At 40.1% G+C, this 12,789-nt stretch overlaps 1 protein-coding gene across 3 annotated transcripts in view; it reads left to right on the forward strand.

The window, feature by feature from the left end:
• Window positions 1-12,789, forward strand: part of LOC136347536 (Krueppel-like factor 3) — a 38,021-nt gene that overhangs the window by 9,353 nt on the left and 15,879 nt on the right. For all 3 annotated transcript variants that reach the window (XM_066297609.1, XM_066297607.1, XM_066297608.1), the window contains exon 3: window positions 10,957-11,034. In XM_066297609.1, coding sequence (XP_066153706.1) covers window positions 10,962-11,034 — 73 coding nt within the window. In that variant the 5' untranslated portion in view covers window positions 10,957-10,961. The remainder of the gene's footprint in view (window positions 1-10,956; window positions 11,035-12,789) is intronic.

Below are 12,789 nucleotides of genomic sequence, written 5' to 3' on the forward strand. Positions count from 1 at the left end.
CTGTTTGTTCACGAAGCTCAGCTCTTCCTTGTGTCTCTTTCGCTCCTCCATAGATAATAATAAGTCGGATTGTGAAAGTAACATCTTCGCGAATAGTCAGGTATTGAGTGTGAACACAGGGCCGGGGGCACAAATTTCTCATCTGTGCTAAAAATCTAAGATGTAAAGATCTAGTTTATCGCAGACCGATTCTTCGTGGTTTAGGTATTACAAGGTTTGGAAATTTGGTGTTGGGTAGATTTCCTCGATACGTCCCTGGTGTGATGATAGGTTTGGCCAAGTGTGCTCATCTTTAACATTGTATCTAATCCGTTGATTTTCAACTTCGTTCCCATGGCTTGAAAATGTCAACGCGGTTAAGAGATTTGCCTATCGATCTCTACGCTCTACAGGGCGTTCCTCGTTCAGTCTCTTAATATAATTGGATGAGCCGGGCTTGAGAAGTGAAAGTGAAAAAAAATCGACATCAAAGGCCAATATAATTTATGCATTTGCTTAAACACATCGCGCGATTAACAACAAAAATGCCCGCTCTTAGCTTTTAATATCGCATTAAGGATATTTACTTTGTTGCTGCACAACGCTAAAAAATCTACATAATCCTGTATATGATTATTGAAACTAAGCGGTGTGTAATGTCATTAATGTTCAACTAGGAGTGTTTGCAATGGGCGGCAACATTTACCGCCTTTTTTCTGGTTTTACGTATAATTGCAGGGCGTGAGCATTGAACAGTTTGTCTTTTCATTCCGGAACTTTTTGTCAGATAAGATAAATGATATCTCGGGTTTTTCATGGCAATAAAACCGATGGAACATATCGATCGTTAATTAATCTCAATGTCTTAAGCATCATTAACTTCTAGACTGATTACAGAAAAGTCCAAAGTTGCTTTAAGTTGATGCTTTCGTCTCGTTCGGATTTGTTGATTCGTGACCCGCCATTCTCACTTAACAATTCTTTTGCAATTATTGCAAGTCCGAACATGTCCACGTAATGGATCTTGGAGCAATAAAAAATGATTCGGTTAAGTATACGTTAACGCGGTAATTCGGTCAAGAGGGGGTGTAGAAATTTGGCGAAGTTCTTAAGCGCTAAGCCCGACGACCAACACACACAGGCGTGATACGGCTAAGAGGCAATTGTCCGCTGAGTCATTATAGACATTTTCAGATGTGGCCTTTCTGGGATTCTCACAAAGGAAAGGGGTGAAAGTTTTACTGTACAGGACAAACCTCTTTTGGGAATAATTGGTGCTGAAATCTAGCCGGGTGCATTCCCAAAAAATGGGGATTTATGTGAACGGTAACATGAAGTGATATACGTCACAGCCTGCAAAAAGGCCTTACTAGAGAAGTGTTGCACTGTAGTTTTGTATTTAGCCGCTGTGGAGAGCACTTAACTGACGTCAAAAGCTTTCCTCACCCTTTAGTTTCAAAAATTCAAAAAAAGTCTTCTTACAAAAGTTGTGGCAAATCGTCTCGGAACCTAATTTTTTTACATTTAAAACATACTTTTTTCGGATAGATTTTGGTCAAAATCGCATTTTATCGATTAATCGCGCAAAAACATCCCTGGGGACGAAAAACATTCTCCAGCGATCCCTCATGGCCGAATTAGTTACGATATACAGGGTGTCCCACAAGTGTTTCATTATATTTCAGTGGGTAATAGTACATTGAAAAATAATATGACTCCCTACATAAACCATATTCCAGTAATGCTTCATTAAGAAGATACAGGGTGTTAAACTTTACTTAAAAAATCTAACTTTTATTGATATATTCAAAACCGCTTGAGATATGTAAGTGAAATTTGGCATGTTTTGAGAGTTAATGTAGACGCATTTATTTATGCAAAAGGGCTATTTTTCGTTTCACCAGTGACGTGCGTACGGACACCTCTCAGCACATTTTTAAAGAAAAACATGGTGCGCCACTGCTTTTTATCAAAATAAAAATTATTTTTAGAAGTTTAATTTCATTTAGAAGAAAAATGCTCACTTGACTCTTTTTCGTCCGACGTATCGTTTGCCAGTAAAAAATTGAATACCCTCTATATGCACGATATTCTCTAAATGGTTTTAATAACATTAAGTTTGTTTTAAATATTATTTATTTGCTATAACATTATAGAAATTGTTCAAATTGGTGGCCATTTTGTTCAATACATAATTGAGCTCGCCTGTTCATTGATACTCTGATACGTTGAAATATTCCAGGTGTGTTTTAAGTTTAACACCCTGTATCTTCTTAATGAAGCATTATTGGAATATGGTTTATATAGGGAGTCATATTATTTTTCAACGTACTATTACCCACTGAAATATAATGAAACACTTGTGGGACACCCTGTATATTCTTTATCAACACCCCAGAATAAATGATTTCCCAGCTACAACCCTCCCACAGTCGCACACCCTGTATACGTCCGTGTAACACAAGGGTACATAACCCTAACGTGAATTCGACCGAACTCGCATTAACACCATTCAAACCTCCGTCGAAACCGCTCGACTAAAGCACCCATCAGATCGAATTATTCCTTATCATCACACGACCAGTCGGTCCATTGTTTAGAATTTCCTGTTTTGGTGCCCAATAAAACGCCGATTTGGTACCAGTAATAGCAAACGATGCTATCCCGACTTACCAACGAGATTTTTCCAAATCACGGCAGTAAATTCTCCGATGTCAAAAGTTGCGGGGGGCCAAGTCTGAACAATGGGGTGGGCGATTAATAACAAAATAAGATTTAAGATTTGACCCATATTGAAATCAGCATGACACTTGAACGCCAACGCACTTTGAAGTTAAAAACGGTATGAAGTGGCGGTGTGGGTGGGCCTGTACCATCAGTGCGATATGGGCCCGTGTTGAAATAGCATGATTTGGGGATTTGGAATGGACACTGTTAATCTTGTCGGACGACACTTTTAATATCATTATTTGTTGTAATATTATGTTAATGCTAAAACGAATATTTGATATCGCACTTCAACGCGGTACCTCTTCGCTTCTACGTGAAACATTAGGGAATATCGTAAATTGTCGCTTCTGCGCGTACCAACGGTTATTTATTATTTATTGCTGCTGATTGCCTACTTCAAAGTCGTATCAAAGATATTTTAAGATCAATGTGACTTGTTTACTCTTCAATTGTCAGTCAAATACCAGAAAAGGTACTTATTCGACATTCAATGCTTTTTGAGTATCAGATCTGCTATTATTTATCTTTCCGTCTCGTATTGATCGATTTGATGAGGAAAATCAACAACATCTTAAACCATGACGTGTGAAGAGTGGCAGTGGAAGCATGCTCGTGCTAACCTTGATCGACTGTCCAAGAACATTTAAAGCAGACGGGTAGAGCAAACAGGGCGGTAATTTGGATCCGTGTAGTTTGTCCAAAGGAAGCAAAGCTGACCAATCGACCGCACGCAATTTATTGTCCGAACGACGCGGACAGAAAGTCTTTTGATCGCTTCATCATTGGGGATGAGAAATGGGTACTGTATGATAATCCAAAACGCAAAAGGCGGTGGCTCGCTGGGAATAAATTCCCACTAAGTACTACTAGGTCGGGTTTACATCCTGCAAAGGTGCTCGGTGGAGTACTCGCGAATTCGTTCATTTTGAAGTGCTGGACCATGAACGTGCTACGAATGCAGAACTTTACTATGAACAACAGGAGAGACCAAATAAACCCTTGATTGAGACGTGTTATTCTGCAATGCGATCGCGCAAGGCTGCACTGAGCAAGACGAACCCCGGAAGGAGTTCATGAGTCGGCTTGGGAAGTAGCCCCAAAAGTACCCAACCGAATATTGAAAGAAAGAAAAGTAAAATGTCACTTCTCAACATAATCAGCTTTGAGGAGACACTTTTTCCAGCGATATTCCACGGTTGTTCGTGGTAAGAACCGTGGAATGTTTCAAGATGAGCATTAACGTCGGACTCCACCTCTTCATTATTGGTAAACTTCTTTCCACCGAGCCAGTTTTTGAAATTTGGAAATAGAAAATAATCCGAGGGGGCCAAATCTGGTGAATAGGGCCGGCGAGGAAAGAGTTCAAAACCAAGATAATTGATTTTGGTCATCGCCGCGATGAAGGCGTGGACTAGCGGACAAAACAACGACATTACTCTCCGGACCCTCTATACCGTCAATCTTAGCTTGTCATATCTGCATATTAGCATATTTCCTCGAATTGAGAAAGTTCATCTTTTCGTTGCAGCGTTGTCTACAGTTCCATTAGCGAAATATGGCACTGAAATAAGGCTTCCACTTGCATCAAGTAATTGTTTTATCGGCTTGAGAATGCCAAATTCTCACGGTGAGCAAATACTCGTTCAGCATATTTAAAGTGGGAAAAGGCTTCAAGTGAACAGGCACTACTTTAATCGATCTTTCATCTCGAATAAACGTTGCTCCCGTTTTTCCTACGTTTCGGACTTAGACGCGTTTACTTAATGGTAACTTTGGAAGGAACTTGCGGATTTAAACATTCGAAACAAAAATTCTTTGTCTTGTTGTGCCGATTTGCGATCGAATGAATTTCTCGGCCAATAAAGCTTGAATGAATCAAACTCTTGTTGCTGAGACAAGGGCTCTCACAATTGTTTTCGTTCGGGTCCGATGAGTGACCTTATTCAATCGCTCAACCGATATCGGCTCGTGAGAATGTGCCTTCAGGTTCTAAGGAGTCGAGAACTTGCGGTTCCTACTCAAAATTGTCGGATATTGAGGGGGGGCTGGGATAAATGCCACGCTGCACCCCACACTGCAACTACGAATCGGGTGTCTTAGAAAGATTTCACTTCGTGATTAAAAAAAAAAAAAGTTAGTTCAGGTTAGTTTTTGGTCAAACTTAAGGTCAGTTGTCCAGTGAAGTTCGGTCTCTGCTGCTATATCGAATGTGTCGCCCGTAAAATCACATCTCTAGTAGTTTTGTTTAGGTCGCAACAGTTTTCGAGATATCAAAGGTGGGCTTTGCGTTCGGTAGGGCCAACGTTTAAAGGTTAGAATTTAGCCTCCAAGCCGCAACGCAAAGCACATTTGAACGTGATGCATCATTAAAGCTTTGCTTTCGACAACTTTTTACTATTACAAGCTAATTGCTTTGCACGCACTAGTTAATTAACGCTAATTGTTGCTCGAGTAAGGGCCCGTTCAAAAAGTTCCAGTTCTGAATCTACATCCGAACGAACTTCGGACAAGTCCTCGTGGCTTATCAGTTTCTGAGCCACGGCAATTCTTGCGATTTTCCGAGGGATTAAAAACCGATTTTCGATAATCCCACCATGCTGTGATTAAATTCGCTTTTTCAAAAATCGAACGCCCACGAGAAATAGCGCGTTATCGTTTCTCTTGTGGGGGACATTGCGGCTTCCCTCGGCGAACCACTCGCCAGATTGACCACTTACAATTAAAACTAACAACTTGATAAATCAGCAAATACATCTAAATTGATATTTTAATTGATCAAAATTAAAGATCTCGCGGGATAACTCCACAGCGGTATGGCAAAAACACCAATTACGAGAATTTTAAAGCCGGTATCCACGAGCAATAATGTTAATCTTATTAACAGAGTCGCGGCACTGCCTGTTTTTGACAAAAACTACACGTTTAAAGCCGGAGATAAGCGCATGTAAGTGCTTAAGCACCAGCCTCATTTCCATAAATGAAACTCGTTTTTTCCTTTGATTCGGTGGTATCATAATGACATCATAAATCGAAGAAGAAATGGCCGTATTATTAGCGAACATTAATTATATAACAGATATAATTCCGCGAAGCGGATTTAAATAATAAATAAACAATCGATACGGACTAACATATCGAAACTGACGTCATTAGACAGGTTTAGCATTCCCGGCAACCACGCCTAGTGAATCGCGTGAAGTATATTGAAAAGGATGACACCGGTTCGCCTTGGGTTCCCCAGGCACCAGCAACGCTACGCTAGTTTTCTTTATAAGGTACCGCACGATATCGATGCTATATTCGGTGGTAAAGAGTCATTGGAGAAGTATGTGTGTCCTAGATAGTTCAAGCCGATCTAAGGGTGTCCAAAGACCCGAAAAATCGAAATGCTTCGAAAATTTGCGACGTAAATTTATGCTGATAGACTCGGTAAAACATACTCTATAGACCTTGAGGGAACGTTGGTTACGTTCACGTTAAATGAATTTACAAACCTCGGCAGCAGCTACTGTTCGACGTTCTAACAGTACTTACTTAATTTCATAGAAAATTATCGCGTTTGTGCGATTGCCAGCGGAGATACGAACAAAGAAAACGATAATTTATTACACTTTAAAAGATTGATTAAAAATACATTAAAGAAAATTTCCACGCGGAGCGCCCGCACGACCGGCTGATTTAGCACCGCGCGACTTTTTCCTGCAATTGAACGGTGGAGGGACTTAGAAAATGCCAGATTCAAATGGATAAAAGCCAATAAACAAACCAATGAAATTAAACGTCCGTCGATCGCGGCATTATTCTAATGGGTACCAAATTTGGTTCAAAGACGCAAAGTTAGATTCTCGTCGCACCAAATAGAGAGCAATTACGCCGCTTTTGGCGAATAAACGCGTTTGAATATGTTCCCATCGTTATTTAAGCGGGGTTGGTTCGTAAAGTAGAATGCAAATGCGAGGTTGCCGGGTACTACTCTTTGCAATTTCTAAAATCTCGATCGTCGATATGTCCAGATATTCGAAAAATGTCGAATGAAATACGAGTTTCGATCATTGCGTCACTGTTCGATAGTTTTTTTGTGCCTTTTTCAACCTGCTCAGACATTTGGAAAAAGCATTTTGTTCTCTCACACAGAAGAACTTATTAAGTCAATTTATCTAAACTGCTAACTAAAATACACGACAGAAACATACTCGATTCTGATGCTAGGGCTGTATGAGAAAAAGATAAGGAGCTACGCTTCTAGTGCGCTGATACGAGTCGAAACATCCTTAACTAGGCAACCAAGTATATCTCACATATTGAGTGCGTTTACATCCGGGCTATACCTATCGATTTAATAGCATGCGAGGGGTTTGTTAGATCGATTTTGAGTTTATTCGGATGAACGTTCCGAAATGATCGTAAAAATTTCTGCACCGACATCTCGTTAATCTGCGGATCAGTTGTCTAAAATAACTGCTGCAACTGATCGTCTCCATGAGCTTTATAAGACTGCACAAACCGAACTGAAACGTTTCTTTCAGTTTCTGCATTACGGGGCAATTTCTATACCTGATTCTGCGATTTTGAAAGCATTCTAAAATGAAAACGCTTCGAACTGCATTTCCCGAGCTCAAAGACCTCAATTCATGTATCTAGGGTCAATTCAAAATTCATATCATTCTTCCTCTATTATCGAATTTAAGAGTTCTCATCATGCTTCAATGCTTTATCGTGGCTGAACCCCTTTCGGTGAGCTTTAATTTTACTGGTTGGTTTGGATTCTGCTTTGGAGGGTTCATGATTTACGGCGTAATAGCCACCAGTCTAATACACCTGTATGGTGCTATTTGATATTTCCGCCGCTCTAGCGCTTCTCCTCCTTAAATAATTGGTACTTCGGCTCCAGGAATTAAATCTTATACTTCAGGTAAGTTCAGGAAATCCGCATTCAAACCCCAAAGCGATTTATAATTGTCACCTCAAATTATCCTGACAATCATGTCCTAATGAAAATGCGCATTCATTTGCAAATGCAAATTAAGATGTTACATACCTACTTCGAAAATAGTCGAGAGCATTATCCCATTAATCTGACGCAGTGCTTCATGCATGTGAGTAAATCATCTTAGATTGCCCCATCGCCGCGGTACCATTGTAAAGAAGCGTACCGTCGTCAAGAAGATGATTGCGCAAATCGGCTTCATTATGCATTTGGGCCTAAAACTAAACCGTTATACGAAAAATTATGCGTTTTGGTGACAGTTTCTGAGATTTGTAGGCCTCGATAGACATCATCATATTGCCCGGAAATTCCTGCATAAGTTATTTTTCGTGCGGTTGAGTTATGGCCACTTACACCTTAATCGGGAATTTCACAGTGTCCACTTTTACAGCCTTGGGCCTAATGTTAATACAATCATTTTACAAATTGACGCGATAAATCAAATCGAAAAGCTGGAGGCCGAGGGTCGCGCACTTGTATTTACACTAAAGTTAAAATGACAGGCGTGGAATAAATGATGTATCTCGGCCTTATTAATTGTTATTAGGAAGAAAGTTATTCAATTAGCGACCCGCGCTAGCATAGCTGAAGCCTGTCCTGTGCGAACCATAACAGAGGTTTTTTCAAAGTGGGACGCGGCCTTATGTAAATACGTAAATACTGGTAAATCGTACGCATCTTCCAGCTACGAGAGTAATAACAATAACGTTATCAGCGATTCCACTTTCTATACGCGGCTGTGGGGCTCCCGTGTAGCTTTTTATACGGCTCCGAGATGCGCTCCTCTGATGGTACCCCCGTGCGATTGTAACATAAATCAGAACAACGCGCGAGCCGCGGAGGAATTCGGAAGGGTCGCCAGGCGTATAACCGTTTAGGGAATCGCCCACCGGGGCCCGGCAAGCACCACCGACGCACGGCTACTTAGGTCCATATTATCAGCAGGTACCGTGCACGTGGTTTCGCCATTAGTTAACGCCATCGATCGCCGTACCAATTTGTATCGGTTTTAATTGCTCGGAAAATAAAAAAAATTTAAACCAATAATGGTCAAATCACCGCAAATCGTTAGGAAATCTCAGTCCCCGTGCAATAAAAGTGAATTGCGACGTATTACAACTTAGTAGCGATATCGCTCCTAATTGCTGCGATGCAATTAATTCCGGTTTTAAGGTGTTCTCGCCATGAAATTCCCATTTTCCGACAGGTCGTGTGTGTGTGTATCTTTCGCATTGTGAAACTATGCCCATAGGATTTATTTCTTACCACACAATCCCCGAGTGCCACTAGAGAGTACCTCGTGGAGGACATCATTCATGGAAGAATGGTACCTGCGTTTTTTAATGTCAAATGTTTCACACGATTCAGTTGGAGGTTGGCTATAAAAAACAATCACTTCTAACGCGGATATTAAGGAAATACGCCTCTGGTAATCTCCTCGAATCACGCGATCGGCAATATTGTGGTTGTTGCCAGGATTTTGGTAAGTTTCAATGCACTTTTAAGTGTGTGTTTTAAGCCTACCATACCCAACTGCACCCACACTAAACGTCTCGAATAATTCTCTCCAAGTTCGGCTATCTGCATACGAAAACAGCACAGTAAATTATAATCGAAAGCTCCGCGCAAATTTCGAATTTTTTTTAATTATTATTATGGCGCAGAAGGCGTAACCCACTCCTAGCTCGAATTTACATGCGTGACTATAAACGTCTAAATACTTATGTAAAAATTTAATTCCATATAATTTTATGGTTATCACCGTTCAAATTGACGATTTTACACGCGGTTATATGGGGTCCGGTCAGTGGAACGGAGCAATTTGATATTAGCAAATGGCGTAAGGCTTTGTCCACTTCCCGTTAACATCTAGCTGCACGCATTATCAGTAAAATCTTCAGAAATATTGTAAAGGAGCGAAGGCATCTCACTCACCTAGTAGGATCAACGTGTGTGTTGGGTTGCCTATGCCAACTCTCTTCGATGGCAACGCGTCGGCTAGCTGGGGAGGCACGATGAGGCCCGAGTGGAAGAATAAAGTCTGTCGAAATAGGCAGAGGAATTATTTGCGAGAAATAACAACGACGAACCTACGAAAATTCAAATTAACTCCATGTGATTTGTAATTAGAGTTTGAAGCAGAATCGACAATTCTAATCACGGCACTGTCACTTCCGTGAGAAGTCCGAACTTGTCTGACTGCAAGGATGATTCCGAAGTCGTGTAATCTATGTCGACAATGCGTGTTATCCATTAAGTTAGCTCATATTCAATAGACGCCTGCCAATAAATAAACATTCAACACATTGTGCCCTACGTATTTCGCAATTATTACGTTTGGTTTTCGAACTTTTTAATTATTTAAACTCTCGCATTTGCATAATGAGCACTTTTGTAACTCTTTCGTAACGCACAGCGACACCCTCATTGGCTTCTCTCTCAAGTGGCTACTACACTTATGACGAAAGCACCTTCACTTATTAAACCTCCGTGCCCTGCCAAAACCAATAAATCAATATTTGCCAAATAAAAACCTTGGCAAATTCGCCATTTGTCTCATTATTATTAAACTTATTCAGAATTTCCATTACAACCACACACCAACTTTTGTCCTACCGTGGGCTTTTCTACACTACTCCCATTAGACAATCAAACGATGACCAGTCCACATAAAACATCCAGTCTTTTGCCGAGACATAAAACCGTTATTTGCATATATGATTTCCATCGAGCTTTACGGGCCCGCCGCAAGAAGTTAATCTGTTTTGCGTCAGAAGTGTGAAATGGAAAAAGTTTTTACGGGAAACTGATTTTCTTCGTATTCGGAGCAATTGAAAACGGCACTGAAAAAGAAGCAGTAAATGCTCAGTAAGTGTTGACCTTTGGCAGATGCATTGGGAAGTTTATTATCGTCGGTATTGCTTCATGTTCTACGTGAGAGGCAGTTTGGTAAAAAATTCTGACGTGTGATTGTTCAATCGGTTTTTTAAGCCAAACTCTACCGACGTATGCCAGTTGGCATACGTCCGTGGAGTTCGGCAGATGTCGGCTAGCCTTGCGATTGGCCGCAATGATTTCGAATAAGCGCGGACTGCGCCATTGCCTGGAAATATGCAAATTCGTCCAGTTCACTGTAATTTCATTTATTTCCTTAATTTTATTTATTTATTTTTGGTTTTTGGGCTATGAATTTAAGCCCCGATTCTTCGTAATATGTTTGACAGGAACTTTCATCCATGTAATATTTTTGCTTCTTTCAGGACGAATGTCGGACCGACTCGACCAGGTGGATCGGGGCACCTCGTCCAGGGGTACCTCCGAGTCCTACAGCCCCAGAGGTAACGTAATATTGTGCTTCAGTAATTCCGTCATTATTGTTCTGACTATTTCCATGTATTTTATTGCGGACTGTAGATTAGATATCTGCTCATTAAAAATTTACAAACTTCCCATAAAATACACAAAAAATTTAATACAGTTTAACAGGCCTTCAATTGGGTTACAGCTGATTTATGGGAGGTTTAATTTCTGGCTTGTATTTCATTGAATAGTGAAAAGATGGGGCAAAACTCAGCGTTACGTCATTTCTAAGCCTGCAACAATAAAATTCTTCGCTTTTTATGGTTTCAATGTGTGACAAATTGCGGCCTCAAACAAACACCGAATTGAAATTCATCGATTGCCCAACGATCTAATGATGCAACGACCGATGAGCCTTGGACACCAAAATCACGATCCCAAACGCTAAATATCAATGATCATCAATATTTTGACTTGTTCCCAATTGATCGAAACTATGCGTTACTCAATTCCGCCTAATTTGAATTATTCACGAAGCCCCCAAAATGGCCACTATATATCACACTACAATCAATTTCAATCTCGGTGTATGATAGAAGTCGTAAAATTATCATTAATTTTAAATTAAGAGTTTAAGGGATTTTTTCATAATTCATTGAAATTTAAAAATAATATTAAGTACGTTCCTGCGTCTTATTTTGAAATAAAAATTCCCTACGATTTTAAGAAACGTTAGAGGCTTGTGATTAGCCAAACATGCCGCATTAAATTATTATGGTTTTCAGCTTAATTGTGACCATTCCGTTTCTCGACCATTCGATGGACAAACTATAGAATACTTTCAGGCAATTTAAGATTATTCCGCAGTATAAAATACATATAAAATATCAGTTCCCAGACAAAATTACACGTATTAATCAGAAACATCCTGTTAAAAGTTAAAAATTAGGTACCGCCCCGCGAATGCGTACAGAACCATCGCCTAAAAGCGTAATTTTAATTAAACGGTCGTTAGAGCAGGTAAAGGTTTTTTTTTATTAATTAGAACAGGCAATTAGGTAATTTTATGTTTGAGGTATAATCGAAAAACGTGCGGAGATTAAGTGGATGTTGGTCATTTTGATGAGTCGGAGGCTGACGTGGTTAACGTTTACCTTCACTTCTTCATAAGTTATCTAACACATTATTCACATACGAAACATCTACTGGGTGTTGCATTAACGGGGTCATTGGCGCTACCTTTGTAGGAGACACTATAGGAGGCAGGAGGGAATGGATTCCTCTCTCGTTTTATGCACGTGACAATGCTTTGCAGTCGCGGTGAGATTCTCACCGGTCCCTACAGAATAGGAGTCCAGTTCTATAATCAAGTTTTTTCCCCAAAACCCATTCTCTTATGGTTTAGCCGATGGCGTGTGGTAATGGAAAACCTTGTATAGTGTAGAATTAAAAATATTTTTAATCATCTAATGAAGGGATCAATCAATTTTAAGCACCGAACACGTACAATTCGCATACGTAACATCTACACATATTCGGACCCAATAGATCTTTGTAAAGACAGTTTCTTATCAGATCTCCTTTCTTTTACAGTCGAATATCATCCAGAATTGAAGCGGTTATGGTGAAACTGTGGATAAATATTAGCAGGAGCAGCAATTTCCTAAAAAACGCATTTCCAGAAAAGCAAGCATTGTGTACAAAGGTACATCTTAAGTAAATCTCCGATTTTGTCCATTTAATTGCTGGTTTCGTGTCGGCGTTCTGGTCCACCTGTACCGTAAATCCAAGAT

The sequence above is a fragment of the Euwallacea fornicatus genome, chromosome 29, assembly GCF_040115645.1.
Source record: "Euwallacea fornicatus isolate EFF26 chromosome 29, ASM4011564v1, whole genome shotgun sequence".
Classification (NCBI taxonomy): Eukaryota; Metazoa; Arthropoda; class Insecta; order Coleoptera; family Curculionidae; genus Euwallacea; species Euwallacea fornicatus.